We start from the raw sequence: 23,478 nt of genomic DNA on the forward strand, positions 1-23,478 counted from the left end.
TCATCTCCCTCCCATAGTATCCCTTTTATAGCAGAATGAGCTTTCTTTGTAAAAATTTAGAACTACAGGTTTCACCATGCCCTATGGAAGTTACTCTAATAATGGAGAATGTGGCAGATGTAAATATTTAATGAATAATAGTAATATCAGATTGCCCCGAGTCATGCACAATTATGAAAATGGACATTTTGAATCGCATCCCAGCCGTAGTACTATGACAGGCTTGCAACTTAAAGAAAGAACAACCGGTGGAAGTTTGTGGCTCAAGTAAAGAAACCAAACCACGAGGAACTCCTTCAACGGCCTACCTTCTGAGCAAGAGGCAGAATGCTCATGGTAATTTGAAACAGTGATCTGCACTGTCTGCAAGTCTGCTGAACACAGTCGTATGCCACACAAGTGTGTCCACTCCCGTTTCTGAATCCAAAATGCTGTGAAGGGCTCTTTACCTGTTCAAAGACTCGGGCAGAGTGGTCTGCTCTTTAAAGTGCAATTAAATCCCAACCAATTCCTAAAGGGAGCTGCTAATAAACTTCATATTTTAAAAGCACGCTGTGAGCGAATAGACCAATCAGACCCACAAGGGAAGAACCAATTCTGGGCCGGCTTAAGAAATCACTCACTGACCCAGCCATAGAAAAAGAGGGAAAATGCCAATGAAGAGAGAAGACTGAACGAAGGCACACAGGTTTTCATCTGCTCCCTGGTTACTTTGGCAAGGGCACGCCTAGAACTGCAGCCAGAAAAGCTGAAGCTGTGTTAAAGAGCGGATCTAGGGAGAGATTCTATCCAGAGAGTTTGTTACCAGAGGGAAGGTCCTTCAGATATCAGAGTAGAGAAAAAGGACTGAAAAAATGAATGAATGTTGGGGGAGAAACCATTACTGTTGACAGTGTTGTGTTGAAAGTTAGCGAGGTCGTTGGGAGCCCTGATAAGATTCATATGTTACAGAAATAAAAGGCCATGGGAAGGCCTGGTGCATTTGTGGTAACCAGAAACCTGTAGAGGACAGTCCGTGAGTAATCCCAGGAGGGGATTGCCCAGGAATCAATTTTATATGTTTGTTTAATAGGGATGGACATTAAAGGATAGATGTATGGAATTGTGTTGCCCACATTTTGAGAAGTCTTGTGTAGTAGATTAGGGTTAGCTTGTTCTCTAAAGGACTTAAAAGAATGGGTTTGAGATTGCTGTTGGCCATCTTTGTGTGAATGTCGATTGCTAGAATAGTGGAATCCCTTGAAGGATAGAGACTTGTAAACATCGGTTAAACACTTTTATGGGAAATTCTTTGAACTACCGCAGGCACAGTGAGCATCCAGGAAACCCTGTTTTCCTTGGCACAAGTTGACTAAAGAGATTATTTGTGGAACAATTATTTAATATTAGCATTCATCCAACCCAAGACCTTATCATGTAAATTCTAATAAATGATTGATACCTGAAAGTTAGAGTTATGTAGTGTACATTGTCATTGTTTGAAATACCTACAGTAGGTATATGCTCAGTATATATTAGAGATTGGCATTTGCTGGGGTGAACAAGCTCCCACTGCAGGGTTGCAGTTGTACAAAGTTTTGGCAGCAACCCAGTCATTGGGTGGCACACCTTTCACGTTTACAGGCTTCTTCCCAGGCATCCTCAAGTGTGAATTCTGATTTTGAATCCAGACACAATTTACAAGCTGGCTCTGGAAACTGTTGCACACACTTTCCAATACAGGCAGTAACCGTGACCATATAGGGCAACTTCCATATGTCACCCACTCTCTCCAAGGAACAATGTCTGACTGTTAGGGAGAATTCTCATAAATGGCTGATTTCCCTTACCTAATGAGTCCCTCAGCAACTTTGCTGGATTTCTAGGGTTTATTTTTTTCACCTGGTAAGAGTGTGAGCCTTTTTTCCCACTCTTGCATGTGTGCTGCTGAGTGTATTTCTACTTTTTGTCTGATCTTGGGCAATGGAGCCTCACCTACTCCATAGCCTCAGTTTCTCATGTGTGTTACACAGCACCTTCAGTGCAGTGACATAGGGTTGTCTTTGAGACTTCCCACCGACTCCATTTTCTGGGGCTGACTACTGTCCCACAGAAAAGGTAAAGTTGCCATTAACTTTATCATAGTCACTTTAAACCACAGACCCAGTACACCTTCTTACATGGATTATTGGAAAGGGTTAATTCTTATCCCTTTTTGTCTGTGTCTCTTGGAGCATTGTTTCGCTCCATTTACACAAACACTTTTATACCGCAGTTATCTTAAATAACAATGGTATTATTTTAGGCTATTATATTAGCCTCAAACATAAACCTGCTTGACCATATATATTTTATTACCGTTCCGGCTGGGTTTATTCGCCATTTCTTTTTGTAAATGTCTTTCTCGTGTTTTATTCTATGCGCCAAACCAGGTTTGGTCCCTTTGTTCACCGTCTTTTTGCTGGCTTCTGTACAGAAGCCCTCCTTAAGGCGCCTGAAAGTCTGGGTAGGCAGGATGTGAGGGAGGGGTTTTAGGACCCCTGCCATGGGTTCCCTTGGTAACCCAAGTCGCACTCCTGTTTGATTGGCTGGGTGACTGTTCTTGCCAGGACAGCCACCCTGCTGTGTGATTGACAGCCAGGCTGTGTGAATGGGGGAAAACCGCCTAAAAAGCAGGTCTCTGGGACTGGAAAGGCAGAGTCACCACTCGAACGAAAGAACCAACGAGGAGCTGATGGAAGAGGAACCCTACGACGACTGAACCGCCCGGTGAAGCCGTGCTGCAGGTCCGAATCTTAAGAATCCGACGACAGAGAAGATCCTCCAGGAAACTTCTTCCCTTGAGCTGGTGGGACCAACCAGTTCGCCCAAACTGCAAGCCAGGACCCCTCCTCTGGTTGAATTTCGCTGTACAGAGCTACAGTGGGCTGGATAGCCAGGAAGGTCGGACCCTGCATGGGTTTTAATGAGCGCACCTTTCATTTGTTGCTTTGCTCTGCTGCTGGTTTCTTCCCTGGGTAGTGCAGGACGCTCCAGTCTTCCTACTTCTGATCAGTCCGACAGTCGCTTCAGGAACCGTGAGCCTGCAGGAACTACCAGGAACGTCCGCCTCAGCTACAGCTTCCTCTCCGTTTTAAGGTTCTGTGCAAATCCGGTTGCTCGTTTCGTTCAACCGCGGTGAAAGTGTTTGAAATCTTTCTCCAATCCGAGGGCTTGTTCTTCGGTGGATGCAGAATCTTCCAGCAGCAGTGTCCAAACCCCCCTTGGACACTGCTGCCGGAAGATTCTGCATCCACCGGGGATCCAACCCCAGTATTTCAGCTTTCGTTTTTGTGATCGTGCTTGGGATCGACCCATTTACCTTACCTGCCGGTTCCTAACCACTCCCATTTGCTCAGAATGTGCTATTACCGCAGCTCCGTATTGCTAATATTTTTACCGCCAATGAGGCCATCCAACTAACTGTGTTCATAACACAGATTTGTCTCGTAACGTTACGCTCTGCCTTGAAAAGGACCTGTTGTTCAGGGTCGAAACACGTGTCTGCATTTCTGTTCTTAGTTTCCTTATAAACTTCTACATCAAGCATTTGCATCTTTGACTTTATTGCCAAGCAAAATTTGGGCAGTGGTTCTCTCTAGACAGCATTGATCCCCTAGATCTGTGTACCTATAAATTTACGTTAGGCCTGCACAACATTATTGGGGTGACACCCTTTTGTTTGTTCTTGTCTAAACCTAGTAGCTTTGAGGTAACTACTAGTCACTCCATTGTGCATCAGCCCTATTTTTCTCCCATATTTGTGCATTGATACAGTTTAAATTGCAGTTCTTGCATTACCACCTCTGTAGTCCCAGCGCCTCCTACGCACGGCACACCTCAACCCAGTCTCGTGAATCAATTTCTGTTAACTTTTGTCTTTCCCTCCCTTTTAAATTGCTGCAGTGCCATTTTGCTCCCACTTCATTTTGTGAGCTTAACTTGTCTGGAACTTATTGGGAGTTGTGTGGTGTATTAAGAGTGTGAATTTGGAACAGCTTAAAATAGTGAAATGTTATACAACTGAAGAGCAAAATAAATGTATATTCTTTTACTTGAAAACCTTCAGTCAGTGTTTGCCTGAATCATAGTTATTGCTGTCCTTTGTGTAACTATTTGATACTGCTCACTTACTCTTGAGATACCTCTGGCTGCTCAGCCACAGCTACCACTTTAACTGTGTATTACAGGCTTGTACCAAAGGTGAATTTGTACTGTCACTTGTAGTCTTAATTGTGTGTGGTGTTCCCAAAGGGTACTGCATATAATTCTGCCTAACACTGACAATTTAACGTTTTAATGGATGTATGCAGGAGTTCCTGGTAGGGACACCCCTGTTATAGCGGGTTGACCATATAGATTCCAGCAAAGACCGCCAACAACCAGTGGATCCCACATAATTGTCTGTGCAGAGAAAACAACACAGAGCAGCAGGGTGGCTAGTGGCACTCTGACTCAGGGACTTGGAGAGACTAGAAACACTTGTGTACAGGCACGTTATAAATGACTTGTATCATATCTGTATTCATGTCTCTAAAAAAATCAACAGTGAAAAATGCTCACAACCACGCTCCAAAGTGCTCAATGGAACTATCAATCTTATATCGTCAGATCAGAGTAACCACTCTACGTGTTTTTCTTTTTTAAATCTGTGATTTACCAACACCTCCACCAAATGCCCTCATCATTAGCTAAGAAAAATTCTAGTTTTATTGTCATTTTGAAAATTGCAACATGTTTATTTCCAGACATAACTTTCCAACAGAGAAGTGATGTGGACTAGGAAAAGGGCATATGTATATTTGCTTATTGTACATGATGTCTGTCGTTACAGAGACCAAAGAAGAAGAAAAGTTCGCTGAAGCCACCAAGATCACCAAGTAAGTGGGTGTAACTAGTCATAGTCATTTCATGTATCCTATAGAAACACCTGCCTGTGCTGAGGCGCAGGTGAAATAAATATTGGTCTCTTTTGCTTTGAATAACTTAAGTCTTTCCCAGCCTTTGCTTGAATGGAGAGAGTAGGAAAGGGCCCATCTGTACTCATTTAACAGGGTTCTTCAAATGTTTGTCTTGTTTGAAGAATCATGGCATGCTAAAATAAAGGCTATATATTCTGCTCTCATGATCCTTGTGGACCCTTTCTTCTACAATGCTTGAGCCTAACTTTTTTCATAGTGTGTTTTTATAATTCCTGAAGCCTAGCAATGTTTGTTTCTAAGTAACTGATGTCTAGATATGCAGAAAACCTACAGGAACTGACTGTGCCTAACCAGTTAAACACCTTGTCTGAGTCTCCAGATCTCCCAATCCCGAGCCGTGACCTTTCAGCAGTACAATGGAAAAATGTTCTTTCCTTTTTTCTAGTATGCCAAAATAAATGTGTGTCCTGACCTAGTATCTGTGCCGTGTGGTTTATCTACGTAAAAAAGACACCTAACCTGTTATGAGCAGAGACCTTTTCATTTAGAAAGCGCAAGTAGTAGTAGTGGATCCTGAAGCATGTTGGCAAACTGACGTTAAACTCACAAAAGCAAACGTTTAAATGGAGCAACCTATTGCACATGTAGCATAAGGTACAAACCTCAGTATTTCAAAATCATCTGGAAAAGAATAACCTGAACCAATAAGGTTTAGGGAAGAATTACTGTAAGATTGCAAAGGGATAATTGTGTGGTAAGAGGTCTGTGAATGGTAGAAATACCTATCATAACAATGGAATGTTGACTTTTCCATTGAAGACAATGGTGTTGTGGCAGGCTTTAACCACAAATGCAAGGCCTACTTCTGCCTTAGAGCCAAAGTTCAACATGTGACTGTCATTTCCTGCCTGCAGTGCACACCGGCTTTGATCTGCATCCTGCTCCTTTGCCGGACTTGCAAACTCTTCCATTCCCTGTTGCATGCTACCTTTTGGGTGTGTGATAGACCTTTTCCAGGTCTAATGTGTTGGCTCTTCACTAGGGCTTCCAGCAGGGGAAGCTTTCTTCATTCACTTCACTGGCCCCCATCCTCTCTCTGTATTTTTAAGTCTCTCTTCTTTATCCACCATCTGGTGCCTGCCTTCCACTTCATCCGCCCATCTCTGCCTGTCCCGCCCTCATTTTGCCACCCTGCCTTCCACATCACAATGTTTTCCGGCAGTGATTGTGATTCTGCGTGAGTGAGGGAAGCCCTTCATTTTCTTCTTTTTACCACCTAATTTCAGCCTTTTGCGAGGTTGATATTGATGTTGCAGCCTACTTTGGCTGGGCCGGAATGTAATCACTCCGTGCTCCCTCCGTGACTGTGACCGAGAAGCATGGCAAGATCAACACTTCAATGTATTCAATAAAGTCCACTCCTTTTCTGAACGTGACATTACATAGGCGTTATACCGAAGTGTCGGGCTGTCTAATCCTCCAACTCTGAGGGCAGCCTCAACCTCTAAGTGCTCACATGTTTATTGGATTGTTTTCTAGTATATTTCTAATTTCGAAGTCCCCACTCTTGGATAGGCCTGCATGGGGCCTTTTTAGTTTCCAAATTCTCACAGTTGGCCTGGTTCTTTAAAAAATGTTCAGGGAGGTCATCTCTCCATCTTGGCAAACTTTTACATTGGGGACGTCTGTGTCTGTGTCCACTGAACTCCGAAGACTGACTAGGGTCCTCAGTCCTTAAAACAGTTGGGGAAACTGTGGGTATTCAGAGAGAGACACCAGGAAAGAGCAAGATGGACCCCTGTCTTTCTAACTCGGGAGAATTTTTCTCTTGGTCTGTCCCCATTACCTCTTTTCCTGACACACTGCCTCCGTTTTACTGTCATTCCTCTTCCCACTGCCTGTTCCTGCCTAGATCTGACATAGCCCCCTGTAACCTTCTTATACCGTCTTGCTCGGTGAATTATTCCTGTGATTTCCTTTCACTAAACTCCTGGATGTTTCTCTCTACTAAACCAGCTTTCTTTTTCCTATGGGTTCCCAACTCCTCCTTCCTAAAAAAAATAAATAAATAAATAAATAAATAAAATAACAGGTTCACTTGCTATTACCACCACCTCCTCTTTTGAACCGTCTTCACTTCCTAGTGGTACAATGCCCTTGAAACCTCCGGATGTTTCTACCTCAGGGGCAAGGCCTTTACTTTCCAATGTTACCCACCCACTGGGTACCACCCTCAACTCTGGGTGCCATCTCCATCTCAGTGCTACTTCCTCTCACTAGTGCCCCCTTTATTTCAAGGTTTCTGGTGCCCCACAACCCTATCAACACCAGTCTCTTCCCCTGGTGATGCCCCCTTTCCTTTACTGCTAGTCACCTTCTGGCACCACTTCCTCCTTCGTATCCCTACCACCTTCCGGTGTCAATTCCTCTGTCTGACCATTTTTGGTGCTCGATGGGACCACCTCCACCACCTTTTGGCCCTTGTGGCAGTTTCCTATTTTAGTCCTACCCTCTTCATCACCTGATGTTACCTACACCTACTGCACCTCTGAGGGTCGAACTTCTTCAGCAGTAGCACTACCACCACCTGATGTTACCACCTCCTCTTTAACACCACCTTCACGCTTCAAGCTCTTGCTCTTTAAGCCTTTTCTCAGCAACTGTCTCCCCCTTCCAACTTGCAGGTGTCTCCATCTTTCACTGTTGCTCCATCTTCTTCTCTCTCTAATCTGCTCTTCTCGCCAACCGCTTCCAAACGTCATCCTACATCAACAACAAACCCCCTCTCCACTGGCTGTGGTAAAAGTGGTTTTCTTGTGCTCTCTCCTTTCCCTGGGTTGGGTTCTTTGTGTTTGTTTGCCCTTGTGCCCTGTAATTGATGCAGTGCTGAGATTGGTTGCTGTTCCTGTGTTCAGCTGTGGTCATAGAAGTCCCCTTTTCTAGAATTGGTATGGACATATTAGGACCTCTAGAAAGATCTAAATTGGGCAACAAGTATGTCCTGGTGATCATGGATTATGCAACCCGATATCCCGAGGCATTCCCAATGTGAAATAATACCACTCAGCAGATCCTAAAACATCTTCTAACGTATTTCTCTAGGGTTGGTTTTCCCAAAGAAATATTAATAGACCAAGGTTCAAATTTTATGGGTAAGCTTATGGCCGAAGTGAAAGAGCTACCCCTCATTACCACCTTGCGAACTTCTGTGTACCCTCCTCAAACTGATGGTCCATTAGAAAGATTCAATAAGACCCTGAAACTAATTCTAAGGGAAATTGGTAGACAAGGACGGGAAAGACTGGGATCGAATGATCCCATGGGCATTATTTGCCGTGAGAAACACCCTGCTCCCCCGCCGCAAGCTTCCATGGGTTTCTCTCCCTTTGAGCCACTTTATGTAAGAGAACCGAGAGATGTCCTGGACATGCCACGGGAAATCTGGAAAGGGGGGGAGAGGATCCTCCCATTCCAATATCCCAAACCGCCACTAGAATGCAAGAACAAATGAAACAGTTCGGGACTTAGTTTGTACTCATACGGGAAAGGCCCAGAGCCAACAAAAGGCCAATTATGATAAAGAAGTAAATGTAAAATCTTTTTCTATTGGACAGAAAGTACTAGTCCTCTTACCCACCTCGGAGAACAAACTTTTTTCTATGTTGCACGGACCTTACAAGGTAATAAAACGAACGGGAACATGCATGTATAAAATAGCCCAACCCCTAAAGGCAAAGTGGTTAATCTAAAACCGTATCGTCAACCCGAGGCACGTAAACAGATAGTGATCGAGGAAGTCAACAAAATGTTAAAGGCCAGTATCATTGAGCCCTCCTCAAGTCGATGGTCCTCTCCTATCGTTTTGGTTACTAAACCTGACCGTTCCTGGATATTCTGCATAGACTTCCGTCAAGTTAACACCATAATCAGACTTCGATGCCTATGCCATGCCACGCATCAATGACCTAATTGAGTAACTCTGAACAGCCGCCTTTCTATCCACCCTATATTTAACCAAGCGATACTGGCAAGTCCAGATATATGGGCCAGATCAGGAAAAAAACTGCATTTTCAACATCGCTAGTGTTAGGTATGAATTGGTGCAGTCAAGCTGTTATGAGACTACACAAGACTGATCTGCTTGGTATTCGGTAACCCACCTTTTGGTATAGGTTCATACTACACAAGTTGGTAGTGTGACTGAGCAGCCAGCCCTATCTCAAGAGGGGTAAATGTGAGCTGTACAGATGAAATCGGTCGATACAAGTAGCCAAGTAACACTTATACTCTAGGTTTCGGTTATAAATAGTTATTTATTTTACACCAGTTTTAAATAAGCGTTCTTTAAAAAGGCAATTGATTGTAACAATTCAAGTCAACTTTAAAATTACTTTTCAGAATTAGTAAAGCTAGTGGATAATCTTTGGATATGCTTTATACACTTCTCTTACACCCCGAGGTGACTTCAATCATTTATATATCACACCAATACTTTTTTAAACTGAGTTATTGAAAGGAAGGTTTAGGGAAAAAACGGTTAGAACAATTTCTCAGACAAGGCGAGGACAACTGAATCCTCAATGAAGTCTAGATAAGCCTTTACCAGCAGTAACGGTATACAACAAACTACAACCTATGAGGGACAAGCAATATCAAAGTCAATGGATTTAGAAGAGTGCCTTTAGGGAGCCAGGACAGCCAAAGTTTTTTGGACAAAGTCTATGGTTCTGATGCACTTCTTGGATTAAGGTCTGGCACAAAGTTAGAGAGTTCAGAAAAATCACTGTAGGGAACACAAGCTGTTAAGTCTGTGCAAAGGGAGTTGAAATTAACTCGAAAGAGATCTCCCGAGAGACCACACGACTTAAGGCAGGAAGGTAAGTACCCCCAAGCCTGCAAAAGTACCTTTGGTTAGAAGAAAGGGGTCCAGCTGGATTTCGTCTTGCTATAGCCATTAGGCCCTGGTTCCTGTGCCTCAGCCATGGGGACAAGAGGGAGGATGTCTAGAGGGCTCCTGCGGGGGTACTCGGAATCGTCGTCAGCAGCTAAGGGTTTTCTTTGGGTTAGCGGCACTTTGCGGTTTCAGCGCTTAGCAAACAGCACTGATGCAGAACAGTGGACACCGTTTGGACTTTCCGTGCTCCCTCGGTCCTGCACTTTGGTGAGGGGACTCTCGATCTGGAGGTCTTGCTTTTGAAGGGTGCTTAGGTGGCTCCTGGAGCGTTCAGCCGGAGTCGTTCCGCGGCGGACGTTGCACTCGACTATGGACACTCGACCCCTGGCATGGGGCTTCTGCGACAATGGAGAGGCATAGCAAGTCTGGGATGGTGCACAAGAGGAGTTTGTCTCGGGGTTTGTTGGTCCCACCAACCCATGGGGAGAAGTCGTTCCGCCCGGAGCTTCTGTCAAGGTGAAAAAGAAGGTCAGCACAGCAGCAGGGTTTCACCGGGCAATTCAAGGTCCAGGAGGTTGCAGCAGGCTTCCCTTCTCAGTTTCTTCATTGGATGTTTCTTCCTGTGCTTGACTCTGCCTGTAGTCCCAAAACCCTCGCCTTTTAAGCAGGTTTTTCCCATCCATGCACAGCCTAGGCTGTCAATCACACCGCAGGGTGGCTGTCCTTTCAGGTAGCCAGCCAGCCAGCCAATCAGGACTCATTTCATTCAGGCATTTCGAATGGATTGTGTCCTCCCACGTATTCCTCATCTTATGATACATCGTTATCTCCAGCTTCGCTGTTTCGGAAAAAATGATCTCGGCAGAGGGCACTGTGCTCGAGGTCGTGGCGTCGATTGTCCCTCGACGGACTCTGTACTCTGTCGATGTCACTAATGGTATAAATAGCTCGAGCCGCGCCCGTTCCTTCAGTTCCGTTTTTCTGATCGCTTCGCTATCGAGAACGGCGCGCTTGAGGTTTTCTGTGAAGAAAATGTCATCTTCTTCGACTCCTTCGACACCCAAGACTGGGTCAAGAAGTGTGTAGATTGTGGATGGAAAATGTCTATCACGGATCCCCACCGAGTTTGTCTCTGGTGTCTCGGTACCAGTCACCGGACCGACGACTGTGGTTCCTGCCAATCCATGACCGAGAAAGCTCTTTGTGAGAGGAGAGGTAAACTGTCGGTGGGGAGGGAAGCCTCTAAGAAGGCCACGTCCAAAAAACGTAAGAAAGCGACTGATTTGAAGGAATCGGATCGCCATAGGCATTCAAAGAGATCGCGATCTAGGAGTAGATCGAGACACTCTTCTTCCCCGTCCAAAAAAATGAAGATGAGACATAGATCTCCCTCATCATCATCTTCCGAGTCGACCGAAGAAATTTGATGTCCGACAAAATCGGATTCTCACAGAAAATGGGACGAATTTCGTAAAAAGATGATGGAGGTATTCGAGAATGCGGCCCGACCCCCTCGAATGAACCTCGGAAGAGCCATACCCCTAAGGTCGCTCCATTGGACGACAAAGGGAAGTCTAAGACTACCTTGGTAAAAAACGGTAGTGTCGAGGATACTCGAAAAACTCGAGTCGACGACAGGTCGTCGAGGACTCTTCGAGAGTCGAGCACCTCTCCGGTGCCATATAAAAAACATAAGTCATCGAAGACTTCGACGACTTAATTGACGCCATCGGTGTCGACCGTTTCAGCAAAAATAACCTTTTTTTTTTTTTAAACCTTTATTTTTGTTATTTTGGGTTAACACAATACAACTTCTCACCCACATTAGGGTGGAATTAACTAGGCGCCTTTCCCCTTCCCCCCCCTCACCATACCCTCCCCCCCACCCCTACCCTCGGCCTTATAGTTCAGTGACTTTGCCAGCACCCTCTGCACCGAACCAGTTTCTAGTTTTAGAATAAAAAGGAGAGACAAGGCTGAATGACAGTGAGAACACAATCCTTATCTATTGAGAGTTGTCTGGGGAGGCCGGGGCATCCTCGGCCTCCTTCATCAGGAACAGCACCAACGGTCCCCAGGTGTCTGGTGGGCGGGCGTGTTGTGGTAGTAGTTTGACAAAGTCTGTTTCGACATCCTAGCAATAAAGGATGTCTCTGCGCCAGGAGGAAACAGTGGGGAGGGGGCCTCGGCTCCAGGCCATGGCAACTCTTCTGCGGGCGAGTGTCAGCAGTAGACCCGCCAACTTTTTTCTTTTCGGAGCAGCTAGTGATCTAGTCATTCCCAATAAAGCGCCTGTGTGGGCTGGTTGAACAGTTTCCCCGATGATAGCACCAGTTATTTCCAGTACGGAGTCAGTTTGGGGCAGTCCCATGCAAGGTGAACTAAGTCGGCCGATGTTTTCCCACATCGCTCTCGTTTTGAGGGTGATTCTGGATGTTGTTTGTTCGCTTTGGCAGGTGTGTAGTATGTTTGGTGAATAAAATTAAAGTGGATTAGCTTGAGCCGTGTATTGAGAGCGATTTTCTGCATTTGTTTGAGGATAAATGACCAATCTTCATCAGAAATGGCTATTCTTAATGACTTTTCCCATCTGGTTTTTGCACGGGAGTCGACGGGAGCCGTGTCCGCAATGATGGTTCTGTAGATTTGTGAGACCAGTCTTCCCTCTCCTTGTGCTTGTATTACGCTGTGTAGAAGCTGCCAGGTCTAGGGTTGTCGTGGAAAGTTGGGAAGGAGTGCTTGTAGTGTGTAGCGTGTCCTGAAATTCATGAAAATGTCCAGTGATGTTGTGCCGCCTTTCAGCTTTGCCTGCTCTGGAGTTAGGAAGCCTTCCTCTGTGAAGAGATCTCTTAGAGTGTTTATCCGGAGTTTCTCCAGCCATTGGTGATAGACTTTCTCCGACGTTAGTGGGATCCCAGGTATGAATTTTGCAGGGAGGAGAGGCGAATATCTGGTTTGGACTTCATATTTTTGGGCTAGTTTATTCCAGATTGTGTACGTTGATAAAACCACGTTCATAGTGTCGTTGGGAACGGGGATCTGGCCAAAGATGACTGCCTTTAGTAAGTTCGGAGTTGCTAGGGCCCGCTCTATCTGTACGTGAGGTCTGATAGATTGTGAAGAGTACCAATAGCTAAGGAATTGCGCTTGTGCTGCCCAATAATATTTTTCCAGATCTGGAAGAGCAAGACCTCCGCTTGTCACTGGGAGAGTTAGTGTGGAGTGTGCCACTCTGGCCGGTTTACCCGCCCATAGCAGATCCAGGACCAGGCTCTTCAATTTCTTCAGGAATGGTTGCGGTAGTAGTATGGGAATATTAGTGAAGAGGTATAGAAGTTTCGGTAAGATAACCATCTTGACTAATGAGGCTCTTCCCCAGAGGGTTAGCGGCAGAGTCTTCCAGCGAGCCACTTTTTCCTGCAGTGATTTGTTAACTACTTCATAGTTGTCTTGGAACACTTCATGGTGCTTTAGTGACATTTGTATTCCAAGGTATCGAACCCCGGACGTCTTCCACGTCCGAAATCATCTGCGAAAGGATTGGTCGTCGGGGTGAGAGGGAACACTATCGATTTTTGTTTGGTTGATTTTCAAGCCGGATGCTGCCCCGAATCTGATTACCTCTCTCATGACTGGATTGAGATTGTCGATGGGATCGCGTATGAACAACACCACATCATCCGCGTACAGAGAAATGATGATCTTATGCGGACCTATAACTAGTCCCCTGTGTAGCCGCTGCTCTCGGAGATTGGAGGCTAGTGGTTCCATCACCAGGGCGAATAGTAAAGCCGATAAAGGGCATCCTTGCCTTGTGCCGCGCTGCAGGTTGATGGTGGCCGATCTTGCCGCCCCCTCTATGATGTTGGCTGTTGGTTTGGTGTATAGGAGGGATACCAGTTTAATGAAGCGTGCCCCAAGACCCATTCTGGTCAGTACCACAAACAGAAATGGCCACTCTACAGAGTCAAACGCTTTTTCGGCATCAAGTAGCAGTGCAATTGCTTGCTGGGATGGGTCTAATGCCTCCATGACGCCGAACAGTCTCCTAATACCAAAGGCAGTGTTACGACCTGGTATGAACCCTGCTTGATCTGCGAGCACTAGGGCCGGCATCAGTCTGTTTGCAAGTACCTTTGCTAGAATTTTATTGTCGAGGTTTAGAAGCGAAATGGGACGATAGGATGCGCAGTCTTCAGGAGGTTTGTCTAACTTATGCAAGAGCACTACGTTGGCTTCACAGGTGGTCTGGGGGAGGGTGCCTTTTTCCAATGCCTCTTTGTATACTGCTGCTAGGATAGGAACTAGGGTATTCGCAAATGTCTTGTAGAATTCCCCTGTTAGGCCGTCTGGACCTGGGGCCTTGGAATTCGGGAGAGTTTTGATAACTTCAATGATTTCCTCTGGTGTGACCAATTCGTGAGGGGTTCTCTCAAATGTGCTTCCAAGGTATTCCAACGGGGCGTTTGAGTTCCCGGCGTGTTTAGTGCTATAGAGGTCTTGATAGAAGAGTTTGAATTCCCCCGCCATACATTCGTCGGTGTGTATCATGTCACCTTGTGCGTTGCGAATACCTTCAATTGGAGTCATCTTACGGTCAGCTCTTATCAACCTTGCCAGAAGAGCTCCCGGTTTCTGTCCTTCACCATATTGCCTGACCTGATTGCCGCGGCATAAAAAATTTAATTCACGTTCTGCCAAAGAGTTAAATTTTAGCAGCTCTTCCTTCAGGGTAGCCTTTATTCTTGGTTCATCTGAACTTCTGTCTTGGTGTTCGAGGTTTTTAAGTTGGTCTTCGCAGGTCTTTAGCTCTCGTCTCTTGAGTCTGAGGATACCGTTCTCTTTGGCATGGCAAACTCCTCTTGTGAAGCATTTCAACGACTCCCATAACGTGCCGGCGGAGGAGACTGAGCCCCTGTTAGCTTCCAGGAATGTATCGCTCTCTTCTTTTAATTCGGTGGCGAACACCTCATCTTGCATAGCGCCGGTCTTTAAGCGCTAGCGTTGTAGCAAGGGTCCAGGATGGGAGGAGCAGAGGCTGAGGATTATTGCCGAATGGTCGGAAAGGGTCCTTAGTAGAATGTGGCATGCGCCACTCTGTAGTGTGCCATTTGTGGACGTGAATAGGTAGTCAATCCGGGAACTAGTGTTGTGCACTGCCGAGTGAAAGGTGTAGTCTCGGAGGTCTCCATTAGCTGCCCTCCAAGCGTCTTTTAAATCAAATGCCTTACAGATTTCGGCTATTTGCAGGCTGGCTTTAGGTTTGGGTTGCGGTACGGCTCGTGACCTGTCTTTAGTCGGGTCGAGAACAGTGTTCATGTCACCACCCCGGATTATTGTGGTCGGGCCTAGAGTGGAAAGCTGAGATAGTACCCACCCAAAATTGTCGGGTCCATCCACATTAGGTGCATAGGAGTTGATGAAGGTTATCTCCTTGCCCGCTATCATGCCACAGACCAGGACAGCTCTGCCCTCAGAGTCCCTTGCAGAGTGAGTTAGACGGAAGCTGATTCTTTTATGAATCAAGATTGCGACTCCTCTGGAGTAGGATGAGTACGATGAATAGTATCTATGGCAGCCCCATGATTTGGCCCATGCGTGTTCCTTTCCAGGCATTAGGTGAGTTTCCTGAACCATTGCCACGTCGACTTCGTGCCTTCTCAAGTATTGCAGGATTTTGCGTGTTTTGGACGGGATGTTACCCCCCCCTTATATTCCATGTTGCGACTTTGAATGGCACGTTTTAGGGCACATGCTGGCTTCGCTGAGCATTTTACAGTTGGTGTTGTCGAGGCTATCTTGGGTCTGACATATTGGTCTTGGTTCATGCAGTAGTTTGCTGGATGACGTAATTTCTCTAGTGGTGAAGGCGGGGGATAAGGTCAGCGGGGGATATCGGGTGGACGGCGCAATCCTTTGCCCCCAATGCGTAGCATGTGGCAGATCCTGGAGGCTCCAGGTGGGCGGTTGCAATCCCGTCCCGTAACCATGAACAGCGAACGAAACAAAAGGCTTTTGAACTTTTCCCATGGCGCGGACAACCCTCAACTTGTCCGACGGGATCCCCCAAACTTGAACGAGGGAACAAATGCTGTGCTAGGGGCGCTTGGGGCATCCCCAACGTCTCTGCCCTGTTGTGTTTGTTATATTGATCGTGTTCCGGTTGCCTTATCATTGTCTTCTCTAGTAGCCGCTCTTTAATGAGGATTTCTGGGATTTCTTTCCCTCTGGGGACGAGGGTGTTGGGGATTATGCTCAGGGCAACCATTCTGATCCAGGAAAGTATTGGCTTCTTCTGGCGACTGGAAGAAGTGGACTCTTCCGTTGTATTGCACTCTGAGCCGTGCTGGGAATAGCATGGAATAGGCTAACTGGTTATTCCTGAGTCTTTGCCTGACACTGGTGAATGCTCTTCTCTGTGTTTGAACTGTGGTCGAGAAGTCGGGGTAGAGATGGATTTTGTCCCCGTCATGGAGAAGTTCCCCCTTTTCTCTAGCCAACCGGAGTATGGTGTCCCGGTCTCTGTAATTAAGTAGTTTTGCAATGATGGGTCTGGGCGGGGCACCGGGCACAGGTCTGGATGATGGGATTCTGTGTGCTCTCTCGATCATGAACAGTTGTGAGAAGGCTTCACGGCCAAAGAGGGTGATACAGATTGATTCGACAAAGTCCTCCATCTTCATTTGGGGTTCGTGCTCTCTCACCCCAATGATCCGAATATTGTTCCGTCTGGAGCGGCCTTCCAAATCCTCACATTTGGCCATGGTTGCAGACATTTGGTTTTCAAGCCTGGCTACTTTGTTCGAGAGGGACGTGGCGCCGTCGTATAGATTGGAGACACGCTGTTCGACCTCCGTCAGCCGTTCTGTGTGGGTGTCGATACGATGTTGAAGTAGGTCTACCTTGGAGGATAGGCCATCCATTTTGCTGTTTAAGCTGCCTATGCCTGCCTTTAGTTCCAAGAGGAGTTTTTATTTCTGAAGGATTGTTCCCTGGTACTGGGTGATCAGAGCCACCCAGTGTCGGTTCCCCATCGTTTTGTAGGAGGGGGGCTTTCGGAGTAGTACCATTGTCAAAGGTCAGCTTCCTCTGCAGCTTATCCGCTTTCCCCATCTTGAGTTATGAATAAAGTGCGCTTGAAAAGTGGGAGAAGTTGTTTCACCAAATGGGGTCCACGCGGTAACACGTGCCGGGGGAAGGGTTGGCGAGTGATAATAGAATGAAGGAGGATTTGGGCTGTTGCTCTGTTGAAGGGACCCAGGTGAGGTAATGAAGAATGTGGGAACTCGCACCTTGAGTGTGGAGCTTAACTGGAGTGTTGACTGTTTGGCGGCCCTTGTACTTGCTTAATGAAAGGACTTCTCTCTTAATACCTTACTTGTTGTGTTAGGAGCTTTGACTATACCAGCTTGGAGGAGGTTACCATTGCAGCAAGTTTATGACCCAGTAAGGATGCCGTTTGGTATCAAGTGCCGTTGTTTCCCCGTCAATGGGGCTCAGAACGATCCGTCAATCGCCCGCGCCACACCGCCCGCCCGGGGGCGCGGGGTCCCGGCGCAGCGGGCACCGGGCTGCAACCCCACCAGCAGCGGGGGGGCGCACGGGCGACCGCCCGGCAACACTTGTGATTGTTTAGTGTCAGATTTCCCTGTTAGTATTGTCTGCACTTTGAATATGCCAGAATGGCGGAGATTGTTGTTACAGCCAGGTTATGTTCTTGTTTGGCGGCAGTCCGGAGCTATGCGTCGGCACCCCCTCGACAATCGGCCCCTGGAGGAGCCGTTAACTGCCCGCGCCACCCCAGCCGCAGGGGGCCGCGAGGGTCGGCACGGGCGGACGGGGGGAGCCTGTACAACCGGCGATCTTCTTCACTACCCCCGCCGCCCGTACCTTGATCAGTGATCCGCCGTGTGGACTCCTCCGCTTCCGCCCTCTGCTCGGGTCCACTGCAGCCTGATGTGTCGGCCCAGCGGGGGGAGCAGGCCCACCTCCACGGGGCCCTGAGGCCCTAACGGGACTCCGGGCACCAGCAGCTCTCAGGCCCAACGTCAGCGGCCGGCTCCTTCGATGACGGCGGACGGCCGATCAGCGCCGACCGCCACGGGCCGCTGGGGGGGGCGCTCCCCCCGCGTTTGACGCCACGCCCGTCTCAGCCCGCACCGCGGGTGTCCGGACAGCGTCCCGGACCAGGATAATGGGAGCGTAGGCCCTCTCGATGCCGTGTGCGCCTCAGGCGGCCTGCCAGGCGTGCGTAGGGCAACGGGCCTCTGCACTGGATGGGTGATGCCGGTGTGTGGAAAGGCCGTTTTTCTCCCGGATTTGGAGGAGGGAGAGATGGAGGGTTCAGGAGTCGGGAGCCGCTACCAGTTTAGCGAAAACAGGCCGGGAACCACAGGATTCGAACAGATTAATTCAGGGCAGAGTGGGAGCTCAAGCCGAGGTGGCCATCTTGGGTGGCCCTCTAGCACCCTCTATCAGCAAAAATAACCTTGACGCCTGTATCGAAGTCATCTTCAAAGTCATCGAAGATTCCTTTGACAACTTCGAAGGATTTTTATATTCCTTCGACGCATATGGTAGAGGAAGAAAGAAGATTTACTCCGTTGCCCAGGTAAGACTTTCTTAAGTCCATGTCCTCAATTTGAGGAATCTGGCTCGGAAGAAGAGGAAGTTACTCCCTTTTGGAGTTTCATATGGCACAAAACAAGCTCCTGAGGAACTCATTGATTTAGAGTCCAAAATGAGAGACCTGAGTGACACTCTACATTCTGCCAGTGGAATTGACACCTCCCCAGAATTAGAGTTTGCCAGACCTGATCCTGCAGAACATGCAGACTCTGGGCACAGGAGTCTTATGACCAGAGTAATTCAGTATATGGGTTGGGGTAACACTTCACCCGTTTTTGAACAAGATGACATGACATGACCGATATAAATGTCAGAGGTCCTCAAAAAGATCCAGTTCTCCCCTTTCACAGGGCTCTTCAGAGGAGGGTGGAGAAAAACTGGGAAAAGCCTGAGACCATTGCTGCTGCAGATAGTCATTTCCCCAAGAAATACAGACCAGCCGGTACGGATCCTGAATACTTAAACGGGCAACCGACTCCAGAAAGTCTAGTTATTCAGGCAGCATCCACATCAAAGCAAACTGCATATCCCACTATCCCTCCAGATAGAGAGGATAAAAAAGTTGATGCTTGGGCACGTAAAGTTTTCACTTCAGGCAGTATGGCCCTTAAATCGACAAATGTCACCTGTACCCTGGCCAGGTTTACCCATACCCTGTGGGACTGTATTTCGGCGGCGGCTGAGCATATTCCGGAAGGAGAGGAAAGGGAAGGCTTCCTGAATATAGTCAAAGACGGTAAGGAGGCAATGGGGGAATGTCTCCAGTCTGGACTGGATACTGCTGATAGTATCAGCAGATCCATGGCTGCAAGCATTATGCTACGCAGATTTGCGTGGTTGAGGAAGTCGGGATTTGCGCCAGTCGTGCAAGCCAGACTCCTCAACATGCCCTTTGATGGCTCGAGGCTGTTTGGCAGTAAGGCTGATGAAAGCCTAGAAAAACTTCAGACCTCGAAAGCGGCAGCTAAATCGCTAAGTGCCTCCATGCGCCAGCCTCTAAAACCAAATTCATCTTCCTGGAGGGGTCGTTCTTTTCGTTACTACTGTTCATTTGGTAGAGGAAGAGGACAGGCTTCTCAAAGGGGCAAAAGAAACTTCCCTCGTGGAGCACGAGGAAGAGGTGCAAAATCAGCCTCAGGAGCGGCATCTGTACCCTCAGCCATTCCTGCAGCCGCCTCCTAATCCCTCTGAGACCTTGTTGCACAAAACACCAGTGGGAGGCAGGATCTCTCAGCATCTGAAGGAATGGCGAGGCATTAGCTCAGATGCTTGGGCACTGGAAACAGTAGCTCAAGGTTACTGTCTCCCCTTCCAAAAAAGGCCTTGGAATCATCCACCGGGAGCCAACTCTGTAAAAACTCCAGACCCGCTCCTGTTGCTGGAAATTTTAACCCTGCTAGAGAAAGGTGACATAGAACAGGTACCTGTAGCGGAGAGGAACAGGGGTTGGTACTCCCCATATTTTCTCATCCCAAAAAAGGACGGAGGACTGAGACCCATCTTGGATTTAAGAAACTTGAACAAGTTCCTCAGGAAGGACAAGTTCAAGATGGTCACTCTTTCTCAGATCCTTCAGGCTCTCCAACTCCAAGACTGGTTGGTATCATTGGACCTTCAGGATTCTTTATTTCATGTGCCAATCCATCCAATGCACAGAAAGTACCTGAGGTTTTCAATTGGCAACTCTCATAATCCGTTTCGGGTTCTGCCGTTCGGGTTGACCTCCGCCCCGAGGGTTTTCACCAAACTGTTGGCAGTTGTGGCAGCGAGTCTCAGGAGAGGGGGTATTCCTACCCCTACCTGGACGACTGGTTGATCAGAGCAAGTTCTCCAAAACAAGCTCAGGAACATCTTTCGATCACTTGCCACTTCCTCCACAAAATGGGCTTCTCCCTCAATTTCAAGAAGTCTCATATGATACCGTCCCAAAAGCTCCAGTTTATCGGAGCAGTCTTGGATACTTCCTCGGGAAAAGCCCCGCCTCCCGAAGTGAAAGCTCTCCACACCAGCAGATGGTAACGAAGTTCCAGAATGCCCAACGTCTACCGGCCTTCGATTTTCTCAGGTTCCTCGGCCTCATGGCATCCTGCATTTTCCTAGTACCAGAGGCCAGGTTGAGAATGAGATCCCTTCAATGGGCACTCAGAACTCAGTGGTCCCAGTTCTCAGGGAATATGTCGGATCTTCTGCAAGTCCCGAGCGCAGTTGCTCAGGATCTTCTATGGTGGGCTTGCAACGACAACATTCTCAAGGGAAAATCTTTTTGGCAACCATGGCCGGAGATAACAGTAGTGATGGACGCCTCACTCATGGGGTGGGGAGCACACACCAACGATCTGACAATCGGTGGTCGTTGATCTCCATCGGGGTCCAAACTACACATCAACCTTTTGGCCTGAGGGCAATTGGACTAGCGCTGAAGGCCTTTCTGCCCTCTGTACAGGGAAAGAATGTCCTGATAATGACGGACAACACGGTGGCCATGTACTACCTCAACAAAAGAGGAGGAGTAGAGTCACTACCACTGTGCAGAGAGGCAATGCAGCTATGGTTCTGGGCAATACGAGAAGGAATCTCTCTATCGGCAATTCACCTAGCCGGAGAGGAGAACACGGCGGCAGACGCTCTTGAGCAGGCAGAGCACGGTCTCTCACGAGTGGGAGCTGGCTCAGGAAGTCCTTCTGGAGATCTTCGCCCTTTGGGGAACCCCTCAAGTGGATCTGTTTGCCACCACGATCAACCGGAAGTGTGATCAGTACTGCTCAAGGGAATTACCTCAAAGAGGAGCTCTGGGAGACACATTCGTAGTGGAGTGGAAGTTTCCACTGCTGTACGCGTTTCCCCCAGTCCCATGATTCCTCAAGTAATCAGGAGGTTGAGAAAGTTCAGGAAAACCATGATCCTAATTGCCCCGGATTGGGCCAGGAGGACGTGGTACCCGGACCTTCTAGACATGTCCATCTGCCCTCCAATACGTCTCCCACAAAGAGAGGATCTTCTCTCGCAAGAGGAAGGTCGGGTTCTCCATCCAGAGGTCAAGACACTGAACCTTCACGCATGGTTTCTGAGAGGTTGAGATACAAGGATTGGGATCTTCCGGATGACGCAATGGAAGTCTTGCTTTCGGCCAGAAGACCAGCAACAAAATCTTTGTACAGATGTCGCTGGAACAGGTTTAGTAACTGGTGCAAAGATAAGGATGTGGACCCTTTTCAATGTGGCACTCCAATGGTGCTCTCTTTTCTGTTACATCTAGCCAATCTGGGGCTCCAGATTGGAACAATGAAAGCATACCTTGCTGCGCTGTCCATTTTCAAGCACACCTCGGAAGAGGTTTCGTATTTCAAAATACCATTAATCATTCAATTCTTAAAAGGGCTTACTAACGTATACCCTCCAGTACCTTTTCATGTCCCAACTTGGGATTTAAATTTAGTACTAAAATGTTTGACATGCATACCTTTTGAGCCTCTGCACTCCTGTCCGTTGATGCTTCTAACACTTAAAACTGTCCTTCTTGTGGCCCTATCATCAGCCCGCAGAGTTGGTGAACTTCAGGCTCTCTCATGCAAACCACCATATACCGTTTTTTATAAAGATAAGGTAATCCTTAAGGTTAAACCTTCCTTTTTACCAAAGGTAGTTTCGGACTTCCATTTGTTTCAAAAAATAATACTACCAACATTTTATCATCCTCCTCATTTGGGCAAGGAAGAGGAGAGACTGCACAGACTAGATCCCAAGAGGGCTCTTAGTTTTTACATCTCAAGGATGTCTAAATTACGACAAGATGACCAACTGTTTGTGGGTTATACTGGTCATAAACTGGGCTTATCAGTAACAAAACAGACCATATCCCGCTGGATCATTTTGGCCATAATTGAATGCTACAAATTGGCGGAAAAAGACCCACCAGATGGGCTTCGAGCCCATTCTACAAGGGGAATGGCTACTTCTGCGGCTCTAAAGAGGGGAGTTCCGGCAGCAGATATTTGTTCAGCTGCAACTTGGAAAACAATGCATACTTTTATCAAGCATTACTGCTTGGATACTGCCTCCTCCAATGAATGGTTATTTGTCAAGGCAGTTCTGCATTCTGTCCATGAAAACTGTAATTAGTACTCCCACCTCCAAAATTGCCACTGCTATGGGAGTCTATCATAAGATGAGGAATATGTGGGAGGACACAATCCATTCGAAGAACAAGTTACTTACCAACTGTAACGTTCTTTCGACTGGATGTTCCTCCCACATATTCCTCATCGACCCTCCCATCCTACCCCGCAGTACAGTTTACGTTTTCTTACACTTTCCTCTCATGAAGAATGTATCTGTCATGGGGCATGCCTGGGTGTTCCTCCTATATTTTCATCGAAAAAACAGAACTGAAGCAACGTGCGCTGCTCGAGCTATTTATACCATTGGTGACGTCGACAGAGTACGGAGTCCGTCGAGGGACAATCGACGCCACGACCTCGAGCACAGCGCCCTCTGCCGAGAAATCTTTTTCCGAAACAGGGAAGCTGGAGATAACGATTTATCATAAAATGAGGAATACGTGGGAGGAACATCCAGTCGAAAGAACGTTAGAGTTGGTAAGTAACTTGTTCTTCTACAGACAAAGGGCAGGGGAGTTTCAGGACCTTCCCTCACATCCTGTCCTTCCAGACACACTGGAGCCAGGGGCAGGCTTCACGGATGAAGCCCGCCAAAGTCTGAACAAACAAAGAGCTCAAACCTGTCTCAGTGCACAGAGTAAAACCCAAGAAAGAACTTGTGAACAGAAAATTGTGAAAAAAGAAGACAGGAGCCATTTTGACAAAATGGTCACCTATGGGTGCTGTACTGGAGCTGAGGGTTCAGCCTGCGGTAGAAAAGCACAATGGTAGGAAAAAGGAAACCACTGCCACCAGCCATTTAAAGTAGTGAGGGTAACAGAAAATGTTACATGAGAAAGTAGGATAAGGGACAACTAAGTAACCCCCCCAGCACTCCACATAAGATGGTGTGTGCTGG

The 23,478-nt window shown here is 47.4% G+C and overlaps 1 protein-coding gene across 7 annotated transcripts in view; it reads left to right on the plus strand.

Annotated features, from left to right (window-relative positions):
• The window catches only part of IQCE (IQ motif containing E), a 1,388,455-nt gene that overhangs the window by 202,389 nt on the left and 1,162,588 nt on the right, over window positions 1-23,478 (plus strand). For all 7 annotated transcript variants that reach the window (XM_069647600.1, XM_069647604.1, XM_069647602.1 and 4 more), the window contains one exon: window positions 4,853-4,898. In XM_069647600.1, coding sequence (XP_069503701.1) covers window positions 4,853-4,898 — 46 coding nt within the window. The remainder of the gene's footprint in view (window positions 1-4,852; window positions 4,899-23,478) is intronic.

This window comes from Ambystoma mexicanum, chromosome 2q, assembly GCF_040938575.1.
Source record: "Ambystoma mexicanum isolate Mex_15411 chromosome 2q, UKY_AmexF1_1, whole genome shotgun sequence".
NCBI lineage: Eukaryota > Metazoa > Chordata > Amphibia > Caudata > Ambystomatidae > Ambystoma > Ambystoma mexicanum.